We start from the raw sequence: 27573 nt of genomic DNA on the forward strand, positions 1-27573 counted from the left end.
AACCGGACAAATGCGAATTGAACTCGTGTGGGTTTCTTAGTTCTATCAATATGCTAAATTTATTCCTCAGTTAAGTTCGAATGAAAAATCGGTCCCTAGTTTAAAAAAATATACAAAAAAGCATTTATTCAACCACGCAAACATAATCTAATCGCAACATAAATTATAAGTTATAACGCGTAAAATTTAACTCCTCATGCGCCATTTATCTTTTTGTGTCAAATTTCATGTCAAAATTACGATTTTAGCCCTTATTTTAAAGGTGAACCGTACTTTTGACATGACAGTCGATCCTTTAAATGAAAAAAAAAAACTGAAATTTTGTCAAAAGTTGAGAAAACCTCATGGCATGGTGTGCCTCAGGTAGAAGCAGAGCAGCATCTGTGTTTGAGTTAGTGCGGTTCGAGGCGACCTCTCAGTCGGGGCTGAAAGGCTGAAATTAACTATCCCTACAAAATAAATCTATCCGTAATCCGCCCATAGCAACATTGTTATTTGTCAAAAATTGTATGGTCTTATTTGACAAACAACAACATTTTATAACTTATCGACAGATTACAGATAAATTAATTATTAGTTTCGGCCGTAAATGAATATATTTTGTCGTAATAATATATTATTATTAAGACAAATGCATACTAATGAGTCAAGAACCAGAAAGTGAAGTAGTAACTAGTGAAAATGTGTAATTACGAGCACGCGAGCTCCGGGTTAGAGGAGGTTATATCACATCACATCTTTCATAAAAAAATTATGTTTAGCTTGAAAGTTTTTAACTATGAATATCGAAGAGCGGAATGCGTTTTTATTTGATGGCATACAAAGTAAACCTGCAGACAATGATTGTCTTTTATTTCTGCTTTTTTCTAAATATAAATATAATGTTGGCATCGAAGGGGCAATTACTTTAAGACAATATAAATTCTTATAATTTCAAGAATCTAATAAAAGTTTAAAATGCGCTATATAAATATAAAGTTGTGACTCATACAGCAGGGTTTAGTGCCAATAAGATGAAACAATAAACCGATTTCATTTTGTTGAGTTTACATTATTATAATCGTCCCAAAAAAACATCTGCATGCCAATTTTTTTAATGCTGTCACTTTTGGTAATATTATGCTCTTGCCAAAAAGTGACAGCGTTACAAAATTTTAACTACAATGCGTAAAAATGACTTTTCACGCACCATTATGTTTCCTGTCAAAAGTACGATTTTAGTCCTTATTTTAAAGGTGGGACCGTACTTTTGACATGACGTACCCACAGGGTTAAAATGGCGCGTGAAACGTCATTTTGTACAGACTATAAATCACTTTAACTGTCCTTGTGCAAGTCGGCTTAATCCTTGGTCAAAAGTAATAATCGAGTACGTATTTAATTTGGCCTATTTTGTTGCAACAAATAATAACGCAACATTAACGATTGTACATGAGACTTGTGCAAAATCACATTTGTAATTTAAATGAATAAGCCAATTGTATTGCACTTTCATGTGGGCTAAAAAATTGCGCGTTGCAATAGAAGAGATGTTGCATACATAATGCAATGATTTAGTACCTACTATGCCTAAAAATTAAAATATATTAAAATCTGTTAGTAAAAAAAACTGTGAAGTTAGAAAATCTGTTTATTTATTATAGTGTAATATTTATAATATATTTATTTCTTTTATTGACACAGATCACACATCGATTGTACGTTTCTTGGGCAAGAAAATAGATAGCTAGTGGTGGGACAAGTGCCTTAAGTACCTTTAACTGTTTATAAATAAAAAATGTTGAAATATCCGATTTATAATGTAGTTTATTAGCTGTGACCAAAACAAGAGAACATTTTTTAAGGAGTTTTTCACGAGTTATTGGTATGTCTAGCTCAGAAGGGAAATGTTGGATAGCCTCAAAATTTGGGTTTAAAAAGTTAATTGGTCATATAAACCCTAATAACCGACACATATTTCGCCGGTTTATTGAACTCTGTCTTGTTTCCATCATGCGGTGCGTGCAGGCGGCCGCCGCCCAAGCCGAGGATCCGCATATGGTAACACCCCCTCGTTATATGTCGATGTTGTCGCGCCTCACAGATCTTCCGACGGTCCGCTTCGCCTTCGCCCATGCATCGTGCATTGCACGCTTCCAAATCTCATGTCTTCATACATAATATTCATTTATATACTCTGATTTTTATTTAAAGACCAAATTTAGATATGAAATCTAGAATGCGCAGATGAAACATAACGATTACATCACATTAAAAGTTTTTTACGTTACTTAACTGTACCTAATTTAAAAGTCTACTATAGTAGAATTTTTAATTGAACAAAGCATTTTGACAGGAGCTTATGCCAAATTGTAAAAATTGATGCCATATTTAAAGTAATAGTGATGTGATATGGCGTTTGTGTCCATTGTGATTTGAGTCAATGAACCAGCTCCTACTTCTCTATTTTACACTGAGATCACTCAATTTGTATTTATTACATACAGGGACACACGTAGGTACGTACTACGTACGAATAATTTTTATACAGTACGTGAAAAGTGATGCGCAGAGGCCAGATTCAGGATATAGGTTCATCACACAAAGGGTTATCCAAGGTGGAAAGCGAACCCATGGCCTATGATTCCGAAGTCAGTTACTAACCACTGAAATAACAAGTCTGTCCATATGAATCTTTATTTTATCCTCCTTATCGTACTAAGGCACTAATGTCAGTCTTTTTTGTCGCAACTTTATTTCACGGAAAAACTGACAACACAGAAAATTTCAATTTGCTTTGTATTAAAAATTCGACTGTGCAGTTTACATTTTTTGGTCGTAAATTGAAATTCGGAGTACTTAAGTGGCAACTCACAACACTAACGATCATTGACGTCTGTATGAATACACGCTCCAATAATAATCACTTACACAAACCTTAAATAGAACTTAATTAGCTTATCTGATACACACATGATATATGTAGCAAACGAATTAAAATGCGTACACTAATAGAATTTCATTATATCTATGTCGTGTTATGAATGATAAATGTTTCCTAGGTTATCTGGCTGTTTGACGCTATTGTTCTATCTCTTCGTATGTCTGTTCTGCATGTTCATGTATTGATCGAACCAAACTCATAAAACGTTGTCGGTTAGTATACAAAGAATGTACTGGTTTAAAAAATTCATAAGTAGGTATTTACAGTACGCGGCAGAAAATATTGCACATCGAACTTTAAAAAGAGATAACGGTTTCGTAAAGCGTTGTCTCTGTCGTTGAGACCGACAAAATAGGTATCAGTGACAGAGACGTCGCTCTACGGTATATACGCTCTACGATATTTCCTGCCGGGTACCGTATTTTTAACTTAAAAAACGAAATGGTGTTGATGGTTAATATATTAACTAATTGCTTAGTTGCTTTAGGACATTACCATGTGGTACTGTGCGTGCACCATAAATATCATGAGACCTGACCCGGTAATGTTATTTTAATTTTTAACCTGCAATTTTTTTTTCACAATAAATGTATTGATTCTTGCTGACTCTTTTCATAACCGGCGCGGTGGTAGACCTACACATTATTAGAGCCATTTAGTTGGCCTACATTAAAAATTATTTTGAAATTACTATTTTTTGATTTCTAAAACAGTCCATAGAATAGCAGCCAAATGTAGGGGAGGTCCAGGTCTGATGTTATTATTGTTCACGCATACCTATAGTACGCGACAGGTTGAAATAGCAATCGGGGTGGAAATGCCCCGCACACCCGCACAGCCACGCGCTATCCCGGTGCGGGCTAGCGCGGGTGACGTGCGCGTGTGCCGGGCGTTCCCCCACCTCATACCCCGATTGGCATCTCAACCTTTTGCGGACTATAATCTGTTTTGATGGACCTATTTATTATTGTAATCAGAAAACTTGCCCTAACAGGGTCAGTTTGTTTGTTTAGGTAGAGTTGTTGTTGAATAATTAAATTATTCCATTAACTGTTACAATAGTGTACCGGCACAATAAACTGTAACGGTGGCAGGTGGCAGGTGTGATGGTGACAGTCACGCACGTCTGCATTGACGCTCACAACTGATTTTCAACTAAAATATTTCACTTGGTTTTACTTTCTCAAGTTCCCGACTAACTGTTACAACGTTATTTTAAATACTGTTTTGCCATTTTAACGGTGTAGGTCGCTGTAAAACACTGTAGTTAAAATAAACTTTATTTTACAGTCATTTACAGTTATATTTTATAATGACGTTACATGTTTTAAGAGTTAGGCTAATATTACATTTATCTGTAAAGTTCTATCTTAGTTTGTAGAAAATTCGCACAGAAAATACACAATTCGCTTTTTTAGATCATAATATTACCTACTACTTTCCTGAAATAAGTTATTCCCTTATTACATTATATTGAATATTTCATGTTGTGTCGAATGTTTTACCGTTCCTAATAGTACCTACCAGGATATGTGGTAGACACACCGTTATATTAATTCTAAAATTCTAAAGTATGGGTTACTTTTCCTATTCAATATAGTGTAAGTACAATTTCATCAGAAATGTGTAAGAACGCCCAGTGAAAAACTCAAAATCGCATTGGCTACCAGAATTCTGTTAATCTAAGCTAATCATAAGAAAATTAAACAATTCGCTCACTTCAAATTCTTACACACCTCTGGTAGAAAATGGCCCTATGCCTAACGACCGAACACAGAGACGCTTCTTAATCCTTAAGTGCATCTTAAATATTAAGGCTCACTTGTACAAGGACCGTTAAACTAATTTGACTTTTTGACAAGAGCGTAATGCGGTTGCCAAAAAGTGACAGCATGAATAAATCCTAAATCAGTTTAACACTGGATTTCATGGTAAAGATAAGGGCTTCTTTAGGCGACCATTCTGACGACATGTGTCATATTTAACTTTAATGCATTGCATAAAGGTTGAATATGACACATAATATGTCGTCTGAATGGTGAATCTTGACTATGAATTCCACCTTTGCCTGTCTTCGTACAGATAGGCCTTAGTGACTTATTTTTTACCTTTTGTCTACAAGTAAGTAGATGTCAGAAACAGTCAATTAAATTTAAAATGTCTTAAGTACTAAGAAACGGTTCTTTCGAAGGATAACAATAAACAGTAGATGAAACTGACCTACACTTGTAACTCGTACCTACAGCAGTCGACCGGTGCGCATCGGTAACGCGCTAGAGAACAAGGAAAACGCACGGCCCTGGGAGGGCGAGTTCCGCGAGGAGTGCGCGAGCGACTCGGAGCGCGTCGCCGCCAAGCTCGCGCGCAAGGAAAGCCTCAATATCAAGCTGGCGCTGCGCCCCGACCGCCAGGAACTCATCAACAGGTATAGTAATAAAATAATAGTACATTACTATCCAGGCCTGAAATAAAGCGATTGACGGCTGTGTGATATTGAAAAGACAGGGCGAAGCGAGTACTTCTAAACAAAACGAGGCCATCGATTGCTATATCGGCCGAGACTTGTTGACTACTTTTCTCTTATTTGCAAGGAAACAACAAATGAATTCAAGAAAAAAAGATACATTGCAGCCTCTATATCATATCGAACGCCGGCTCACTGAGCATCGATCTCCTTTTAGAATAAGACGGGTTTAAGCCATAGTTCATCACGCTGGATAAGTGCGGATTAGTAGAATTCACACACCTTTGAGAACTTAATGGAGAACTCAAGGTATGCAGGTTTCTTCTCCATGTTTTCCTTCAAAGTACCAAATACTAATATAAATAGCACAATCACATCTAAGTTATTTAAACCAAGAAACATTATGCATCGTTTTCGGTGATTTAGGGCCAACGCACACCGGTGGCCATGGCCGAAGCTTCTCACCAAACCAAACCAAACCAAACTAAAGCCAATTAAGAAATTTTTTAATTTCAAATTGAAGCAATTGCCTAGAATCGAACCCAGGACCTCCCACTTACAAGACCACAGCTCTCACCACTGCGCCAGGGAGATCGTCAAAATACTACATAGCATGATAGTAACATTGAGTTACCTAATAGTAGTAGGAAGTACCTTGAATGTTGCCAATATAATCAAACGTTTCGGCATTGTGCCAACTTTGGCACTACCTACGTGTACTCTCTAGAATATTTCAGCAAATTTATTTACAATTAGTTTTGTTTACGTGAAATTATTCCAAAACTCGGTGAATCATATTCCTTGAACAGTTAAATTAATTTCATTTTTTACATTGGAGATTGGGTATAATAGATAGCTGATATGGTTAACTGAACTAACATCTAAATGTGTTGCTATTCCTTTCCTATAATGCTTCCTATGGAAAAGGATAGACTAAATTTAGACCTATCCATTTAGGATAGAATCACGTACAACAGAATTAGTCACAATGTCTCCTACAAAAGTTAACTATGGATCAAAGTTAAATATTTTACCACTAAATACCAGCGAAGTATTAGACCAGCTAACATCTACTTACTTTTGTCTAGATTGCACAACAAAAAAGTTAGTCTCGTTGAGTATTTTAATCGATCTTAATGTCTTTGTATCAGTACACAACAGGCAACAGCCAACACACACAAACGTGTAGATGTGTATCCGCTACACAGCTCCGTTTGTGTGAGTTCTATTGCCAACTAATACGATCGCCTGGGAGTTTTATTTTAGTTTGTGAAGTGACTGGTCCATCTTTATATCTTCCTATTTCCTATTGATCATTGATGAACAGTGACATTGTCAATAATAATTATTATCATATCATAAATAGTTTTGTAATACATTTAGTGTAGAAGGTGTAACGTTGACAAAATAAATAATTATTGTTATTATTTCATCAATCGGCTTAGTTGTTGCTAACCTTACTCATCCGATAAGTGACCTCTGTTAATCAATTAAAATCTAGACTAGATTACGAATCTTGGGTTTAAGCCAAGAGTAATATGTTAATCGGGTATTATGAATACGCTTTCGGCATCACACAAGCGTTGGCGAATTTTATGTCAGCGTCCTGTTGCCAGTGCTCGTGTACAAATCGGCGGAATGTATTTTATCATCAGTATTTTGAGGCGGATTGGGGAGCAAGTCTTGTGAGTGCCTGCTTCGGGCCGATGACGTGTTAAGGCTCGACTGAGCGCTAAGCGTTGCGTGGTGTGCAGGAACATCCTGGTGGTGCAGAGCGAGCACGAGCGGCAGGAGTCGTGGGAGGCGATCGGAGCGCGGCTCATCCGTCGGCTGTCTATGCGGCCCACGGCTGAGGAGCTCGTCGAGAGAAATATTCTTAAAAGTAAGTTTTTTAATTCACCACCAAAATTGCGTTGCGTTCAAATTAGCCGCACTATGCAATACCACTGTAATGAACATAATAATATAATTTACAAATAGGCCGGAAGACGTATACCTACAAAATGACAGTCTGTTATTTTCTGTGCCGATTTGAAGCGCCCCACCGAGCGTATCGGGAATTAAAATTGACACTATGTGAAATGGTCTTGGTGTTGACACTATCAACTATGTTGGTTGATGGTCTCATCACTAATATTTCCGAGTACGCTCACATGTTACTCACACCTATTTGGCGTTCATCAAAATCAAGTTGCTTCCAAAACAGGTAGTTAATCGCAGATCCAGCCTATGTTAATAGAGGTCAATGAATATTACACAAATAATTACAACACAACTAGTACAAAATTTGAAACCATTTTATTAAATTAAATAGATGAAATACGACTCAGAAATTGTTTCATTTCCCGCTATGTTTCGTCAACCAAATCAAGAGCCGTAACCCGAAAAATAATTCAAACGTATTTCAATTTTGCAGGCCAGTCCCCGGCGGAAGAAAAGAAACAAAAAGAGGAAAAGAAACGGTACCTACTACGCAAACTTAGTTTTCGGCCTACGGTCGATGAACTTAAGGAAAAGAAAATTATTAGATTCAGCGACTACATTGAAGTCACACAGGTATGACAATAATTAAAATCTCTACTTAATTTTACTTTATGGCGGAATTACATTTGGTTCATCAGTCGTCACCCGTAATCTTGTGCCTATTGACTTTGATAAAGGTTTTTGAACTGAACGTAAACAAATGATGTTATGAGGCCCTCCTGCCTTTTAGAGAGAGAGTGATTTTATTGTTGAAAATGAGAGATTATATTATCGTAAGAAACTAACCTAGGAAAGGATTTTTAGAAATTGTAACGGAATTTTTAAACGAATAAATCACGCTGACGAAGACACGGACATTAGCAGTTAGTTTCATAGTATATATTTGTTTATAGGCAAGACTGTTTGTTTGCAGGCGCATGACTACGACCGGCGCGCGGACAAGCCGTGGACCCGGCTGACGCCGCGCGACAAGGCCGCCATCCGCCGCGAGCTCAACGAGTTCAAGAGCTCCGAGATGGCGGTGCACGAGGACAGCAAGCACCTCACCAGGTATGTGCTCAGGAACTGCTTGTAGGCGCACCACTACGACCGGTGCGCGAACAAGTCGTGGACCCGGCTGACGCCGCGCGACAAGGCCGCCATCCGCCGCGAGCTCAACGAGTTCAAGAGCTCCGAGATGGCGGTGCACGAGGACAGCAAGCACCTCACCAGGTATGTGCTCAGGAACTGCTTGTAGGCGCACCACTACGACCGGTGCGCGAACAAGCCGTGGACCCGGCTGACGCCGCGCGACAAAGCCGCCATCCGCCGCGAGCTCAACGAGTTCAAGAGCTCCGAGATGGCGGTGCACGAGGACAGCAAGCACCTCACCAGGTATGTGCTCAGGAACTGCTTGTAGGCGCACCACTACGACCGGTGCGCGAACAAGTCGTGGACCCGGCTGACGCCGCGCGACAAGGCCGCCATCCGCCGCGAGCTCAACGAGTTCAAGAGCTCCGAGATGGCGGTGCACGAGGACAGCAAGCACCTCACCAGGTATGTGCTCAGGAACTGCTTGCAGGCGCACCACTACGACCGGTGCGCGAACAAGCCGTGGACCCGGCTGACGCCGCGCGACAAGGCCGCCATCCGCCGCGAGCTCAACGAGTTCAAGAGCTCCGAGATGGCGGTGCACGAGGACAGCAAGCACCTCACCAGGTATGTGCTCAGGAACTGCTTGTAGGCGCACCACTACGACCGGTGCGCGAACAAGTCGTGGACCCGGCTGACGCCGCGCGACAAGGCCGCCATCCGCCGCGAGCTCAACGAGTTCAAGAGCTCCGAGATGGCGGTGCACGAGGACAGCAAGCACCTCACCAGGTATGTGCTCAGGAACTGCTTGTAGGCGCACCACTACGACCGGTGCGCGAACAAGCCGTGGACCCGGCTGACGCCGCGCGACAAGGCCGCCATCCGCCGCGAGCTCAACGAGTTCAAGAGCTCCGAGATGGCGGTGCACGAGGACAGCAAGCACCTCACCAGGTATGTGCTCAGGAACTGCTTGTAGGCGCACCACTACGACCGGTGCGCGAACAAGTCGTGGACCCGGCTGACGCCGCGCGACAAGGCCGCCATCCGCCGCGAGCTCAACGAGTTCAAGAGCTCCGAGATGGCGGTGCACGAGGACAGCAAGCACCTCACCAGGTATGTGCTCAGGAACTGCTTGTAGGCGCACCACTACGACCGGTGCGCGAACAAGCCGTGGACCCGGCTGACGCCGCGCGACAAGGCCGCCATCCGCCGCGAGCTCAACGAGTTCAAGAGCTCCGAGATGGCGGTGCACGAGGACAGCAAGCACCTCACCAGGTATGTGCTCAGGAACTGCTTGTAGGCGCACCACTACGACCGGTGCGCGAACAAGCCGTGGACCCGGCTGACGCCGCGCGACAAGGCCGCCATCCGCCGCGAGCTCAACGAGTTCAAGAGCTCCGAGATGGCGGTGCACGAGGACAGCAAGCACCTCACCAGGTATGTGCTCAGGAACTGCTTGTAGGCGCACAACTACGACCGGTGCGCGAACAAGCCGTGGACCCGGCTGACGCCGCGCGACAAGGCCGCCATCCGCCGCGAGCTCAACGAGTTCAAGAGCTCCGAGATGGCGGTGCACGAGGACAGCAAGCACCTCACCAGGTATGTGCTCAGGAACTGCTTGTAGGCGCACCACTACGACCGGCGCGCGAACAAGCCGTGGACCCGGCTGACGCCGCGCGACAAGGCCGCCATCCGCCGCGAGCTCAACGAGTTCAAGAGCTCCGAGATGGCGGTGCACGAGGACAGCAAGCACCTCACCAGGTATGTGCTCAGGAACTGCTTGTAGGCGCACCACTACGACCGGTGCGCGAACAAGTCGTGGACCCGGCTGACGCCGCGCGACAAGGCCGCCATCCGCCGCGAGCTCAACGAGTTCAAGAGCTCCGAGATGGCGGTGCACGAGGACAGCAAGCACCTCACCAGGTATGTGCTCAGGAACTGCTTGTAGGCGCACCACTACGACCGGTGCGCGAACAAGCCGTGGACCCGGCTGACGCCGCGCGACAAGGCCGCCATCCGCCGCGAGCTCAACGAGTTCAAGAGCTCCGAGATGGCGGTGCACGAGGACAGCAAGCACCTCACCAGGTATGTGCTCAGGAACTGCTTGTAGGCGCACCACTACGACCGGTGCGCGAACAAGCCGTGGACCCGGCTGACGCCGCGCGACAAGGCCGCCATCCGCCGCGAGCTCAACGAGTTCAAGAGCTCCGAGATGGCGGTGCACGAGGACAGCAAGCACCTCACCAGGTATGTGCTCAGGAACTGCTTGTAGGCGCACAACTACGACCGGTGCGCGAACAAGCCGTGGACCCGGCTGACGCCGCGCGACAAGGCCGCCATCCGCCGCGAGCTCAACGAGTTCAAGAGCTCCGAGATGGCGGTGCACGAGGACAGCAAGCACCTCACCAGGTATGTGCTCAGGAACTGCTTGTAGGCGCACCACTACGACCGGTGCGCGAACAAGCCGTGGACCCGGCTGACGCCGCGCGACAAGGCCGCCATCCGCCGCGAGCTCAACGAGTTCAAGAGCTCCGAGATGGCGGTGCACGAGGACAGCAAGCACCTCACCAGGTATGTGCTCAGGAACTGCTTGTAGGCGTACCACTACGACCGGTGCGCGAACAAGTCGTGGACCCGGCTGACGCCGCGCGACAAGGCCGCCATCCGCCGCGAGCTCAACGAGTTCAAGAGCTCCGAGATGGCGGTGCACGAGGACAGCAAGCACCTCACCAGGTATGTGCTCAGGAACTGCTTGTAGGCGCACCACTACGACCGGTGCGCGAACAAGTCGTGGACCCGGCTGACGCCGCGCGACAAGGCCGCCATCCGCCGCGAGCTCAACGAGTTCAAGAGCTCCGAGATGGCGGTGCACGAGGACAGCAAGCACCTCACCAGGTATGTGCTCAGGAACTGCTTGTAGGCGCACCACTACGACCGGTGCGCGAACAAGCCGTGGACCCGGCTGACGCCGCGCGACAAGGCCGCCATCCGCCGCGAGCTCAACGAGTTCAAGAGCTCCGAGATGGCGGTGCACGAGGACAGCAAGCACCTCACCAGGTATGTGCTCAGGAACTGCTTGTAGGCGCACCACTACGACCGGTGCGCGAACAAGTCGTGGACCCGGCTGACGCCGCGCGACAAGGCCGCCATCCGCCGCGAGCTCAACGAGTTCAAGAGCTCCGAGATGGCGGTGCACGAGGACAGCAAGCACCTCACCAGGTATGTGCTCAGGAACTGCTTGTAGGCGCACCACTACGACCGGTGCGCGAACAAGCCGTGGACCCGGCTGACGCCGCGCGACAAGGCCGCCATCCGCCGCGAGCTCAACGAGTTCAAGAGCTCCGAGATGGCGGTGCACGAGGACAGCAAGCACCTCACCAGGTATGTGCTCAGGAACTGCTTGTAGGCGCACCACTACGACCGGTGCGCGAACAAGCCGTGGACCCGGCTGACGCCGCGCGACAAGGCCGCCATCCGCCGCGAGCTCAACGAGTTCAAGAGCTCCGAGATGGCGGTGCACAAGGACAGCAAGCACCTCACCAGGTATGTGCTCAGGAACTGCTTGTAGGCGCACAACTACGACCGGTGCGCGAACAAGCCGTGGACCCGGCTGACGCCGCGCGACAAGGCCGCCATCCGCCGCGAGCTCAACGAGTTCAAGAGCTCCGAGATGGCGGTGCACGAGGACAGCAAGCACCTCACCAGGTATGTGCTCAGGAACTGCTTGTAGGCGCACCACTACGACCGGTGCGCGAACAAGCCGTGGACCCGGCTGACGCCGCGCGACAAGGCCGCCATCCGCCGCGAGCTCAACGAGTTCAAGAGCTCCGAGATGGCGGTGCACGAGGACAGCAAGCACCTCACCAGGTATGTGCTCAGGAACTGCTTGTAGGCGCACCACTACGACCGGTGCGCGAACAAGTCGTGGACCCGGCTGACGCCGCGCGACAAGGCCGCCATCCGCCGCGAGCTCAACGAGTTCAAGAGCTCCGAGATGGCGGTGCACGAGGACAGCAAGCACCTCACCAGGTATGTGCTCAGGAACTGCTTGTAGGCGCACCACTACGACCGGTGCGCGAACAAGCCGTGGACCCGGCTGACGCCGCGCGACAAGGCCGCCATCCGCCGCGAGCTCAACGAGTTCAAGAGCTCCGAGATGGCGGTGCACGAGGACAGCAAGCACCTCACCAGGTATGTGCTCAGGAACTGCTTGTAGGCGCACCACTACGACCGGTGCGCGAACAAGCCGTGGACCCGGCTGACGCCGCGCGACAAGGCCGCCATCCGCCGCGAGCTCAACGAGTTCAAGAGCTCCGAGATGGCGGTGCACGAGGACAGCAAGCACCTCACCAGGTATGTGCTAAGGAACTGCTTGTAGGCGCACAACTACGACCGGTGCGCGAACAAGCCGTGGACCCGGCTGACGCCGCGCGACAAGGCCGCCATCCGCCGCGAGCTCAACGAGTTCAAGAGCTCCGAGATGGCGGTGCACGAGGACAGCAAGCACCTCACCAGGTATGTGCTCAGGAACTGCTTGTAGGCGCACCACTACGACCGGTGCGCGAACAAGCCGTGGACCCGGCTGACGCCGCGCGACAAGGCCGCCATCCGCCGCGAGTTCAACGAGTTCAAGAGCTCCGAGATGGCGGTGCACGAGGACAGCAAGCACCTCACCAGGTATGTGCTCAGGAACTGCTTGTAGGCGCACCACTACGACCGGTGCGCGAACAAGTCGTGGACCCGGCTGACGCCGCGCGACAAGGCCGCCATCCGCCGCGAGCTCAACGAGTTCAAGAGCTCCGAGATGGCGGTGCACGAGGACAGCAAGCACCTCACCAGGTATGTGCTCAGGAACTGCTTGTAGGCGCACCACTACGACCGGTGCGCGAACAAGCCGTGGACCCGGCTGACGCCGCGCGACAAGGCCGCCATCCGCCGCGAGCTCAACGAGTTCAAGAGCTCCGAGATGGCGGTGCTCGAGGACAGGCAAGCACCTCACCAGGTATGTGCTCAGGAACTGCTTGTAGGCGCACCACTACGACCGGTGCGCGAACAAGCCGTGGACCCGGTTGACGCCGCGCGACTAGGCCGCCATCCGCCGCGAGCTCAACGAGTTCAAAAGCTCCGAGATGTTTTAGAATGACTCATGAACTCAAGAGTACCTATTGATCACCCATCCATAAGTACTCTTTTAGTAATAGCTGTACGAACAAGAACATCACAGAATGCAATTTTCTGAAATTCCAGGTGTTTCAAAATTTTGTAGAAAATACTACAATATTTCAGAATGTTGTCGAAAGTTTCATATACAAGAAGTGACTGACCAATTAACGTAAGGCTCAAACCACTGGGTCTAGAAACCTAGGATTTTGCATGTAGGTTATCTCAACGTAGACTTCTACTAAGAAAGCATTTTCAGAAATTTCACCTCAGCAAAGTTGGGACGGGTTGCAGCTTTTGTTTAAACCGAGCGTAGCTGATACGTGTCCGTGTGTGCGCAGGTTCCATCGACCATGACGGCTGTGCCTTAGCCCCGGAGCGAGGAGCGCGCGGCGCCGCGGCTGAGCGCGAGCCGGAGCGCCGTCACCTGTGATTTAACGTATTTATATTGACTTCTTCCGGCCCTCGGAAGATTTGTATGCAATAACTTACCAGAACGCAGCGGTAAAGTGTTGATTATTCTAAACTCACGTTGACTGCCGTTTTGGTGTTACGACTTGTGAACGCGAACCGTGTGTGCAATTTTGTTTTTAATATTTTACCCACTGTCATTTTAGTATATTTTTTCGAGTACAATATTTTTATTGTGGTTATAGTAACGATTTATAATTAGTTGACGTATCCTAAGCATACCTATACATTCTTTGAATTGACCTTCGAGAAAGGTTAGTGATACTGATTATTGTGGTCGAGATTGAGTTTATGAAGCTCGATGAGAATTAAGAGTTATTTTGAAATGTGAGACGTACCCCGTTTAGAAATTATGTAGATTTGTGATTATTTCTTAAATCGCTAGCCTTAATCTGGTAGTCGTTAAGCTATATTTTGTCGTATTTATTTCTTGCAGTTGTTTTTGGTCACAATTTGTATTTTATACTTTGAATTTTATCGGTATGTAGTGGTTATAGAGAGCGAGCTTCTAATTCTTGTTGGATTAATTAGGTACAATAAAAATGCAATCTTTGATCGCTAAAGTACATTTTATTGTGTATATCATTTTAAAATTTAAATGCTATGTCCACTTTGACGTTTAGCTTCCCTTGTGCGGAGATACTGCCACAGATTTTCATATATATGTTTGTAGAGTACTTTGTAGTTGTTTGGAATTCTGTGAGGTTGAATTAATTAAGTATTTTGAATTTAATCAAGAACTTGGTATGAATACCTCCGAGCAACACGTTTGCACTCTTGGCAGGATAGTTAAAGGAACAATATTTTATTTCTATGGGGTAAAATTCTCATAAAACATTTTTTATGTTTTATACTAGATAGGAACTAACACTTCACAAGTTACACTTTACTATGATAACATATTCCTATTTTATTAGCACTAAAATTAACGTAAACTGAATAACTTAAATCTTTATAAAAAGTTGTTAAAAGGGTATAAATACTTAGTTAAGACAAGTACATTACAAATTGACTTATTTTGGTAGTTCTAAAGACTCGATCTAAAAATATGCAATAGTGGGTTGTTTGATAATGGAAATTAATTTCAGAATGAGAAATAAATCTGGAAATATAATATAATATTATTATTTAAATATTTAAAGAGCTGTTTGGAAATTAACAGATTCGGATTCATCATTAGTACAGGGAAGTTGTAACTTAAATTATTAAGTTATTATGAAACGGTAATCGAGTTGGCCAATACTATCAAATATATATCAACTGTACAGATTTTGTACCTTTTTATTTTCAACTAGCTTTTGCCGACGACTTCATCCGCGGTACTATGTAACTTATAGCCCGTGTTACTTCTGGATAACGTAGCTTCCTAATTAAAGAATTATCAAAATTGGTCCAGTTGTTTCAAAGTTCGTCGATTACAAACAACTAACTGAACAAACAACACAAATCTTTCCTCTTTATAATATTGCAATCCTGGTAACGGGCCGCTATTTTTGAAGCATGCTGTTAGATGCTAAGGGTACGTAAATCCCGCACTAATATCTCCACACTCATAATGTGCCACACACAAGCGTACAAAATTTGTATTCACTTTTAAAAATAATATAACTGCATAGACAAAGCTGTCTATCTAAAGTTTTATAGTATCTTTGATTTCCAAATCTATATATATAAAAGGAAAAGCTGACTGACTGACTGACTGATCTATCAACGCACAGCTCAAACTACTGGACGGATCAGGCTGAAATTCGGCATGCATATAGCTATTATAACGTAGGCGTCCGCTTGGAAAGGATGTTTCCAAATTCAACCCCTAAAGGGGTAAAATAAGGGTTTGAAGTTTGTTTGAAAGTCTGTCAGTTTTGATGTGTCGATAAAGAAGTTTTGTAGTTATTTTTGCAATTAGCAGTATATGACATATTTTATTAAGCTTATGTTAAAATCTCATAGTTAAAAATCAAACCTAAGGGTGTAAAATAGGGGTTTAAAATTTGTGTAGTCCACGCGGACGAAGTCGCGGGCATAAGCTAGTGTTTCAATATGATGAATATAATGTCGTGCAGTTAAGTAATAACTTGAAGATTAAATGAATCATAACAAAATAAATTAGAAAGATTAATAAATTGATTTGTTGTTTTTTTTTTGCGTTAATTCGTGTAAGTACGACCAATATAACAAGTGACTTCTCATTGAGTATTACATAGTATTATTGTACGTGCTCCTAAAAAAATATTTATCCTAGTCGTGGATTGGTTAAGATGTTAAGAATGATAATATTATAGGAATGTTAGGAATTGAGCCACTCGATTATCGAATATCAAACGCGTTGAGCAGAGTGCAGCCCGTGCGGAATGGTCAACTTCGGCGGGAACAACTTGTCAACAATTGTCGCTCTAGCCTAGGACTAGTGTAAGTAATTCAAAATTGAACGAAGTATCACGTTAACGTTTAAATTAAAATTAAAGAACTGTAGATGTTTATAATTAATTATAAAGCCTTTGAGATTACTTCGATTGTTTCGTATATGATACAATATTTCTTATTTATGGTTAAAATTACAAATTATAATTATTATCGTAGTATTTACAGCAATAATACTGCTGAGTTCTTTGGTTCCAATTGTGATGAGGAGTTAACACTTTATAACAATAATATAATTAATTACATGCTAAAATATAATTAATAGATAGGATGCATTTTATTCTGTTCAGTAGCGGTGCCATTAGATACGTTTTCGAAATTTATGAATGTAACAGAAGAAGGTATTTATGATATGTTCTTCACGACTTGCTCAGCGACGTAAGTATCCAACGACTTTGTTGAAACTAATTGTATTATGTGAATTGCGACGCTTGAGATTTTGGGGTTTTAATAATAAAATAAATATTTATTAAGTACCTAATATAAGTTTATGATCACAATTAGTATCCAATACGTTTTAACACTATAAATATGTACACGATGCTTACTCGTGAGACCATTCCATTTTTTAGGATAAAGTGGAAGCCAAAATGACGACTTATATTTTCTAAACGATTTTGTTAGATTGCAAATTAAACGTGTATAGAAAATGTAGATGTTTATCATTATTGTAATCATAAGACATTCAGATTTCCAAAGATCTAAAGCTCAACTAAATTCTTTTAGCTGGCTAACGTCGCGCCACCTTTTTAATATGAAATTATGTATAATGTATGCTTAATTAACTTGAGTTTATTACGAAGTTTTAGTCAAATGTAGTAAAACTTATGAAATAGATTGCAATGGCATAATTTTATCCGACGTCACTTAGTATGTACATACTTAATTACCATAAAATGTGATAAGACTTTATTATGTTGTAGTTTTTTATAATTATTTAAGTACCTACACTAAACTTTCATTTGTATAAATTTCTACGAGTTTAAAAAAAAAGTCGAATGGTGCTGTCTTAAAGCAACATATTTCTTTCTGTACATTTGTGATTCACGGTAGAGTTATATTTTGTATAACGTTATCTATATAGTAATGCGTGTCTTTTAACATTATTTTAATTGCAAAATGAATATCTACATTAATCAAAGAAATTTTAACAGTAGGTAAAGTATCTAGGTACTCATTTCTATTAATATTTATTTTGGAAAAATAAAATAAACGAGCACTACTAGACCATTATTTATTTTACAGAAAAAATCATCATGTTATTACAAAAATAGTACAATATATCTGTATATAATTTAAGTACCTACTATGTAAATTATGGAATCTCCTTTATTTCCATTTTAATCAGGCGTTCCCTTATGTGCTATTACTTACCATTACACTGTTCAGTCATCGGTTTAATGTTGCTTTTAATTGGAATAATTCTGTAAAATATTATTAATGACATGTTGTAATAGTAAGTATATAATGATAGCCATAAAATATTTGTTTTATATAACATAAGTTTGTAAATACTATGATTATACATTAAGTTTTATACTCTATTGTTTTTTATTTATCTCAAAACACTAAACACACATAAATTAAATTATGCAGGAGCCAAGCTTGATTCACAGGTTTGTGAATAAGTAGGTACCTAGTACCTACCTACCTTCGAAATAAAACAAAAAATACAACCTGTACGCTTAGTATAAGATTTTATATCTCACCAAACGTTGCTAGAATTCGACAGTCGAAACACAATACCGTCAAAATAAAATGGACCTAAATGGCCTTGAATTGAAGTCGAAAATTCAATGCCACTGATTTTAATTTCGCAACGTTTCCGCTTGGAGCGCTGGCTGTAGATGTGTAGACAAACTTGAGCTTTATAACAAGGCAGTTAAGATCCAGTTTACTATAAATGCGGAAGGTTTTCGACACTCGAATACTATCAACGTTGGTGAGACATAGAATCTCGTACTAAGCGTACTGTAATAATTTACATCTCACGATGTATATTAGGTATACAAAACAGCTATCATTATTGGTAAACCATCGAATAACAAAAGCATTGTCCTTGATGAAACATCTCGTACGATGTAATCTGTAGATATCGCAAAAACAAAGACTTATGATAGTGAAAGTTAAATTAAAATCCGTACGGGAAGTTCTTTAGAAAAACTAAATGATAGCAGTGCGGTTTTATGTAACGTACAATCTACATAGGTACTCCATTTTTTACATTATGCGGGTGTTAAAGTCTAGCGAAAGAAACGTCTTTATAAGGTCACTAATGAAATGAGAAAATGGAAGTGTTACTCGTTGCAAGTTTCTATAAAAGTAATTGAGTTTCCATAAAAGCTTTTGAGGCACCGCGGAGGCTGTGGTGACTTTCGATAGCGCGAAACTTATGGTTTGTATAGAAGTCTGTGGCTGGGGAGAAAGTTAACTGTAGTGCGTGCCCGTTACCGCGGCCCAGGGCGCCGCGCGCTCACTCCGCGCCGGTGCCTTGTCCGCGCCGCACACCCGCACACTCAGCGCGACTACACCATGTTTACGCTCTGCCTGGCCATCCGGCAAAAAGACAACAGAAAGCGATAGTGTTCCATATAAGTGAAGCTTTGTCTAGTGACCGGTCGACAGTGGACTTAACGCTCGAGTTTATAAAGACGCAGTGTTCAGTGCAACAACGGTCTGAATAAGGATATAGCGATGACGTTCTCTGGGAATATGAAAGAGAGTAAGCCGAGAACCGTAAAAGACTCCTGGGAGTCAGAGGTAAGATGTGAATTTTTTACTATACCTACGTGTTTTAAGTATAGTTTAAACGTTATGTGGTACATAATTACTTATCTGGCACACACGTGATTCATCGTCTTTATGAATAGAAAGATCTCAGTAGGTATCTATCAATGGGATCTTCTCATTAAGTTGCGCGACAGTTTTTCATAAGTGCTTAACAATGATCACTTTCTCTCGAGAAGAAACTTTATGTGCTTTATAATGGATCACAGAGAGCAGTAGGTAAAACAAGAGATATTTCCTATTTTATACATATTAGGTATCTACTTTATATTTTAAAAATACGCGTCGGTTATCAACGGTTTTGACTTTTGGCCCTTGCATGGTATCTCACTTAATGGTAAGTGATGATGAGTGAAGACACATGCTACGATGAAAACACGCCAATTGCCTACCTAAGGATCCTACCGAAAGGGCTAGGAAGGTAAAAAAAATTAAATATGGTACTTATTGTAACTCTGGATACCTACCACGTCGCAAACTGAAACTTTTTTGTACATTAAGGGTCTGTTTCACTACCGTCAATTATAAACTTTATCTGGCCAATAAAGATATTATAAGAAATTCCTATTACAAAAACTGCCAAAACGTCAGAATCAGTACCCTTATTATAAATGCGAAAGTGTGTTTGTTTGTTGGTTTATTGGTTTGTCCTTCAATCACGTCGCAACGGTGCAACGGATTGACGTGATTTTTGCATGGGTATAGATAAAAAACCTGGAGAGTGACATGGGCTACTTTTTATCCCGGAAAGTATTCTATCAAGAACTTTATACTAGTTATTAAATATTTATTTATCAGTCGGTAGGTATTTTATTTAATTCTGTAAAGTAGGTATAGGCTTCGATATATAGGTATATTACGATTAATTATAAATAAAAACCGGCCAAGTGCGAGTCAGGCTCGCTCACCGAGGGTTCCGTAGTACAGTCGACTTTCCGTTTTTCCTTTTGAGGTACGGAACCCTAAAAATATAAAATATGGATAGATATTTAAGTACCTACCTACCTAATTAAATTAAATATAGATACCTACTTCAGTATATTTTTACTCAAATAACGAAATAAGTGATTCTTACAAAAACCAATAACAAAACTAATAAGCCAGCGTAATCGATTAAGCGTGCAGAATTCTTAAAAGTAGGTAATGAATATTGAACAGGCATTAGAGTTGTGCAGATCGTGCGGAAAACGGCTTGAGAATTTTTCCGCTGACAAATTAATTGATTATGGGTCTTTATTCATTCGTCCAAGTCTTTCTTCAATTCGAGGGCTTCTCAAAGGGCTACCTACCTAGATAGACAAAAGTTCAGTTTTAGAGAAGGGACAAAAATATAAATAAAATCAAAATTAGCTGCTATAGAAGGCTGATATTTGGAACATAGGTACATATATCTTTCTAGGTAAGTTTTTTTTAAAATTTATTATAAGTAAACGCTTGACCACAATCACACCTGATGGAAAGTGATGATGTGGCCTAAGATGGGACGCGTTTACCTAGAAGATGCCTATTCACTCTTGTTTTAAAGATACCCGGGTTGTACCTAATTATTGGTAGGAAACACATATTGTGGAAGAGTATTCCAAACCTTATAGAGCTTTCATTTTATTTATTGCATCAAAGAATGAGAAATGGCATTTTTGCATATATGCGCCTTTTTGTCATGAAGCTCTCGAGTTGACCTTAAAGTTCACTGCTGCAGGAGCCATTTTCAGTACCTACCAAGACGGACTAAACAGGTTACGTCAGCAAAACGATTCAGCCGCATCGGGTCATCTTGTAGTAAGCGATCAGCTTTACGTATCGCTCTACATTGCTGTTTTGTGATATCGCCGCGGCGCCCCGCATGCCTTCGTGAGCAGGAAATTTAAAACTTTAGATCAGCTGGTGACTGAATGATGCTTGTCCTTGCGTTGCCTCTCACTCGTACAAAGGTGATATAAATAGAGCAAAACAAAATATAGTTATCAATAACAACATATCTAAAAGCAATTGTGGTAAGTAAAATACTCATTATGTGCAAAAGATATACCTACCTACGTATTTGGTAGGCTAGTCTACTTCGGCATCCTATTCCGAGGGGCCCGGGGTTCATACCCTGTCACGCACCTATACCTAATATTTCGGGTTCGTGGCTACCGATTTGTATTTTAATTCCTTGGGGGGATACTTTTTCAGCCAGGTATTTTACTTAGCCTAACATTTTACCTAGGTAGGTTACATAATGTAAAGACATATTTATTAAAATAATCAGTACCTATCTAGATCTACCCATATTATTATAAAATAAAATGCGAAAGTGTGTTTGTGTGTTGGTTTATTGGTTTGTCCTTCAATCACGTCGCAACGAGCAACGGATCGACGTGATTTTTTGCATGGGTAGGTATAGTTAAAGACCTGGAGAGTGACATGGCTACTTTTTATCCAGGGAAATCAATGAGTTCCCACGGTATTTTCAAAAACCTAAATCCACGCGTACGAAGTCGCTGACATCAGTTAGTATAATATAATGCAAATGGATAAAAATATCGACGTTTATTAATTCTAAATAGTGTTAAATATAAATATAAACTAGTTCCAACTGACCGCCAGTTACTGGTGTCAGAATTTGTCGTATTACAAAAACTGAAACCTATTAGAGCGGAAATGAAATTCTAATGCCTAGTGAATAATACAACTTTATCTCAAAAGTCAGGTCGGTAGGTACCTATAATAGATATTGCAAAGACTACTTAACTATTCAAATTGAAATCACTGTTGGCATTTCAGATCTAAAACATTTTTAAACCCTAAATCTTAGATTAGGCTCTAGCCTGTTGGTAGATATATTATTCTATGTCGTTTTAATTTTGCGAGCGCGGTTGTGAATGTAATAGGTACATACAAGGATATATTGGGCAAAAACAGGCTTTTATCTTTGCGGATTATTTATACCTCCCAGCTGGCGTCTCTTGTTTTGAATATATCTGTGAAGTCGTCACGCAGTGGTGATATTCGATACGATAGTCTTCTGCTCATTCTGTGTTACAACTTACAATCAGTGAAATCAAATAACCAGACGAGTCTTCTGAAACCAACCAAACCCTTTTATTAGGTACTAGCTGATGCCCACGACTTCGTCCGGATGGATTTAGGTTTTTAAAATCCTGTGGGAATACTTGAACTTTTCGAGATAAAAAGTAGCACATGTCACTCTTCAGGTCTTTAACTATACCTACCCTGCAAAAAACGGGTACATACCACGATTAATTTGATGTTTTTATTTGTCGATATTTCAAGGTTGAAATATAATAAACTAAAAATATAATAACAAAACAAACCCCGTATTAAAATTTGAAATGCACTAAGAAATTTAGGCGCGTACCAATTTTTTTTTACAGGAACTAAAGCTGTTGCTAATGTTATAGTTAGGGAGGGGAATTTTCGGTAATACTCGAGCGTGGCAGTTTTAGATATGAGAGATACCTTAGACCTAATAGAACAACCTTGTAAAGTATTTAGCTCTATATGTAGTGACGCGCGCCTAGGATATACGATCAGATTAGTAAAAAAAAATCGATAGTCTGAAATACTCGAGCGCGTCTGATTAAGATATTGGGGGTTGATTTTAGTGTTTTAAGACTAAATTTAACAAATCTGACGATAAGTCCTTGACGCCGCCGAGTTATAGGGTCGCGAACTTGTAAAAAAAAAAACGTTAATCCGGAATTCTCGAGCGCGATTTTTTATTTTTTTATTTTGAAGAATATAATCTAAAACTTTCTAAAACTACAAAATCTGCCGGTTTCCGCATGACCGGAAGTGTGGAGGAGCCATTTCGTCTTCCGAAAAACGCGTTGCGGCATATAAGTCGCGAACGATACATTTTACCAAAAAAAAGTTTAAATAAACAAAAAAGGTAATTTTATTTTACACAAAAAAGGTCTCTTTACATTTTTGTCCAAAGTTAAAACTTTTTGACTTGAAGCATCATAAAAACTCAAACTCCCGGTTTTTTGAGTATATCTCGAAAACTGAGGGTGTTAAAAAAATTGATATGAAATACGATAATTAAATTATGTGACTTTTATTATATCTCAAAAATTTTTTTTTCTAAAGCTTCTCGACAATTTTCGTGGACTCGGAAAAAGTTACGCGTATCTGTATACAAAAGTATCATTAACATGTACAGTTTCATGTATGTATATTATTCAATAGCCTGTTGATCCTCAAATTGTTTTTTGGACGTACCGTAAGCAAAACGAAGTGAAGAATTGAAGCAAAAAAGAGGAATTTGCCATAAACATGTAATACAGACTGAGCGCTTCACGGAAATATGCCGTCCTACCAGTATTTTTCCTTAATTTCAATTATCAAGGAGAAAGAAAGGAAAAAAAAAGAAACCAAAAACCTTTTTCGGTCAGATTAAGAGAACCCACCAACATTTTTGTCAGATTAAGAAAATATGCTTTCAGGATACCGAGATAAACCTCCCCTATGAAAATCTGACGCGCTCGAGTATTTCGAAAAAACTTTTTTGCATTTTCAAAAATTCATCGTAACTTATCGTCGCGCCGAAATTGTCAGTTTTTTTAAAGGGAGCTTCCTTGGGGCCTACTCAACACCCCTTCCGAAAATCTGACGCGCTCGAGTAATTTTTTTTTTGCATTTTTGACTACTTTATATGCCTACACCCACCACGCAAACCGGCAGATTAGTATACCGTTGTTATCAGAGGCACTTGGGGCATACGTAGTATGAATATCTGACGCGCTCGAGAATGCCCAAGTAACTGTTTTTTTAAACATTTTTGAAAAACCGTACACGCCAAACCCACCGCTAAAATGGTTTTTACCATACGAGCTTTTCTTTTCGAAATTATTTTATCTTTCGATTTTGATAGGTCTCGACGGCGCCGTTGAATTACGCCATTTAGCTACCTCGACTCCCTAACTATTATGTATTATGGTTAAGAGTCTACTTTTTACTAAGCTATTAAGTATAGTGATAGCGATCGATTTGCTGTTGCCCATTATGGAGTAAAATCGATCAATGCTGTTACCTGTTGAGGAGTTACATCCTCTATTTCTGATACTGTTCATCAAATCTTCACTAAACTTACATGGTAGCTACCTGATGGTACAACCTTTGTAGAAAAAAGAATTGTGTAAATCAGTTCAAATTTGCAGTAAAATCTATGAAAAATTTGATCCCGTATCCCGACGAATCCCTACTAATTGTTTTTTCAACTTACGTGTGCTAAGACCTACTACCTACGTGCCTAATTTCATGATTCTAGGTTCAACGGGAAGTATCCTATAGGTTTCATGACAGACAAAGACAGACAGACAACGAAGTGATCCCATAAGGGTTCCTTTTTTCCTTTTGAGGTACGGAACCCTAAAAACACCTGTAACTGTAACCCTTGATGCTGTTAATTTGGTATATCACTCAGTGAGAGTAGACTGATGTGTGCCGTCTTGGGAACTAACGGCGCCGACCGCCGTGTGATCTGCGATCCGGGTCGCCGCGAGTTCGCTGACCACGCGGTCGCGGTGGCTAACTTATTTACGTAGATCTAGCTACCTACTTGTCTGTCAGGCCACCTTTCTTTACACTTTAGTAACCATTTACGTACGTTATATCTAATCTAACTACCTAGCTGATTCCCGCGACTTCATGGATTTGGATCTTATTGATCACGCTGGAATTTCTCAAAATTCTTTCTTAGTGCGGGTCTACGTTATGGAGAGAACCTACTTACATGTAAAATTTCAAGTTTCTAGATCCACTCGTTTGGGCTGTGCGCTGTCTTTCTGTCACGGTTATACTTATCTATATAGAGAGAGCCAGCGCGTGCCAGACCTTCGTTATTTTACAAAAGCTGAAAATTTCCCCCAACACAGGGAGGAACGATCAGCGACTATGAATTTTGGATCATGGTGGCTTCGGGATATACTCGTAACAGGCAATAAAAGTATAAAAAATCTTACGGCAAAGTTTAAAGTGTAATTGTTTATATTTTCTTCGGAATAGTAAGTAGGTACCTACTTATTAAAAATCACTTCATGCATTGCCAGACACTTAGTGTAGTAGCAACGACGCCAAACGACCTTAAAGTTTAACAATTTATTAAAGTTACTGCAGAGAAGATTACAACATGGGGTTATTCAAGGGGCGGACCAACAAATTCCTAAAAGGCCGGCAACGCATCGGCGGTTCCTCTGGTGCTGCAAATGTTCATGGGCGGCGGTAATCACTTAACATCAGGTGACCCGGCTGCTCGTTTGCTCGCTATCTCTATTTAAAAAAAAAGAGAATTGTGTGACTATAGATAATGGTCAAAACTCAAAAGAAGTTTAAAATATATTGGCCTTTGGTTGAAAAATATCAGTTAAAAAATTTTCTTTATTCTGAGCCTTTCAACTCCACGTAGCTATCGAACATTTAGAGAGTTCTTATATGGGCTATGCCAGAAAGCTCGCTTCGTCGTCTGTTCATTGAGCTTCACCTACACTACCTCCGTTTCGCTACGGACGTCACCGGGTCGCTTCGCTCGTCACCACTTTGACAAAATCGTTCATTCATTATAATAATATAGCGACCATTAGTAGGTCTTAGGTAGAATAGTAGTCTTTAATATATATCTACATTCACTGAGTGACTACATATCTATATATTCACATAAAATAAAAAAACCGGCCAAGTGCGAGTCAGGCTCGCGCAACGAGAGTTCCGTACTACAGTCGTATTTTTCGACATTTTGCACGATAATTCAAAAACTATGATGCATAAAAATAAATAAAAATCTGTTTTAGAATGCACAGGTGAAGACCTTTCATATGATACCCCACTTGATATAGTTATTTTACCTCGAAAATTAAAAATACTTTCATTCATGACCACAATTTAATTTTTTTTGTGTGATGTAACAACAAATTCACGGTTTTCAGATTTTTCCTCGAATGTCTACTATGAGACCTACCATCCTGCCAAATTTCATGATTCTAGGTCAACGAGAAGTACCCTGTGTTTCTTGACAGACCGACAGACAACAAAGTGTTCCTATAAGGGTTCCGTTTTTCCTTTTGAGGTACGGAACCCTAAAAAATACAATAAATGTTGAATCAAGGTGAATTTTTAAAAGTTCATGGACTAACTACAAAAAGAAGCAGCATACTTTTAATGATATAAAATATTCACGAGAGCCATCTATTTAAAAATACTAAGTAGGCACCTAAATAAGCTTTACATGAAATTGTCTTTCTGCAGTCTATGTACATCTCGGTCAGATTTATATCAAGTAATTTGTAATGTAAATGGTTAATTAATTATTTGAAATATATGTGATCTTTTATGGTCCTTAATTCCCACTTTATTCCTCTTATATTGCACTGCAGTAGGTAATAACGAAGTCGGGGGCATAAGCTAGTTTCAAACATTTGTTTGAAACTAGCATCACCTCAGTCGCAAATTCATTCAAGTGTATTAGATAGTAGCCTAATTACCTAGTCTAGATAAATGTAGCTAATATTACAAAATACCTCAGTTTGTCAAGAGCAACCACTCAGATCCAATTACGTCCGTCACTCGGCGTAGAAATAAATAGATAACTACGTCTGTAGACTCTAACTAAATAAATATTAAGTTTTTTTATTGAAAATATTACAATAAAACTTAAAGCTAGCTAGCCTTATCTTACTATTGTACCTACCTACAAATCATGCCTGAAGCATATTCAGGTGATAACAGGCTTGCTATTGATTATAGCCAATATTTCGTATCAGCTGAGGTACCATATTATTATGTTTCATACATGTATAAAGTAATGTCCCCAAAGAATTATTCCAGAATCTAAGAAAACCCAGTTTTCACGATGTTTTCCTTCACCGTTAAAGCAAGTGATATTTAATTGCTTAAACGCACATATACATAACTCCGAAAACTTGGAGATGCGTGCCCAGGATCGAACGTCGGGCCCCTTAACAGGAGGCCGACGTCTTAACCACTTTGCTCTCACCGTATCACATGCGGCTGGTGAAATTATATAAGTTTTAAAATGTGGAAACTATGTATGTTCGAAGTGTCATGTCAGTGTGAAACTTGTTTGAGTGAATGGCGCTCCATGTTAATAGATTTCAAAAGGAGCGCATGGAAACATAGGAGCCACTGAAAACAAGTGGCACAAAACTGTGGAGTGTGAAAACCTTCACGAGAGCAGCTCTGTCCAGCGGTGGAGTGTACGTAGCACATTGACGACGACTTGTACAGTAACCGGAAAGAAATATTGTACATCGACCTTTAGAATGAGATTTCG

The 27573-nt window shown here is 41.4% G+C and overlaps 2 protein-coding genes and 1 long non-coding RNA gene across 9 annotated transcripts in view; all 3 read left to right on the forward strand.

Moving 5' to 3' along the window:
* LOC117995764 (phosphatase and actin regulator 1) overlaps positions 1-8447 on the forward strand; it is a 58317-nt gene extending 49870 nt beyond the window's left edge. For 6 of the 7 annotated variants that reach the window (XM_034983761.2, XM_034983797.2, XM_034983808.2 and 3 more), the window contains 5 exons: positions 2008-2040; positions 5169-5348; positions 7142-7269; positions 7804-7943; positions 8284-8447. In XM_034983761.2, the coding sequence (XP_034839652.1) occupies positions 2008-2040; positions 5169-5348; positions 7142-7269; positions 7804-7943; positions 8284-8445 (643 nt within the window). In that variant the 3' untranslated portion in view covers positions 8446-8447. The remainder of the gene's footprint in view (positions 1-2007; positions 2041-5168; positions 5349-7141; positions 7270-7803; positions 7944-8283) is intronic. The other variant, XM_034983767.2, reaches the window with a different exon arrangement.
* A 4694-nt stretch (positions 8448-13141) lies between these two features.
* Positions 13142-18035, forward strand: LOC117996357 (uncharacterized). The gene is made up of 2 exons (XR_004675637.2): positions 13142-13280; positions 13943-18035. It is a non-coding gene; the product is annotated as an uncharacterized lncRNA (long non-coding RNA).
* An 821-nt stretch (positions 18036-18856) lies between these two features.
* Positions 18857-27573, forward strand: part of LOC117996152 (atrial natriuretic peptide-converting enzyme) — a 34359-nt gene continuing 25642 nt past the window's right edge. Inside the window, exon 1 of the mRNA XM_034984156.2 lies at positions 18857-19253. Coding sequence (XP_034840047.1) covers positions 19188-19253 — 66 coding nt within the window. The 5' untranslated portion in view covers positions 18857-19187. The remainder of the gene's footprint in view (positions 19254-27573) is intronic.

This window comes from Maniola hyperantus, chromosome 3 (genome assembly GCF_902806685.2).
Source record: "Maniola hyperantus chromosome 3, iAphHyp1.2, whole genome shotgun sequence".
NCBI lineage: Eukaryota > Metazoa > Arthropoda > Insecta > Lepidoptera > Nymphalidae > Maniola > Maniola hyperantus.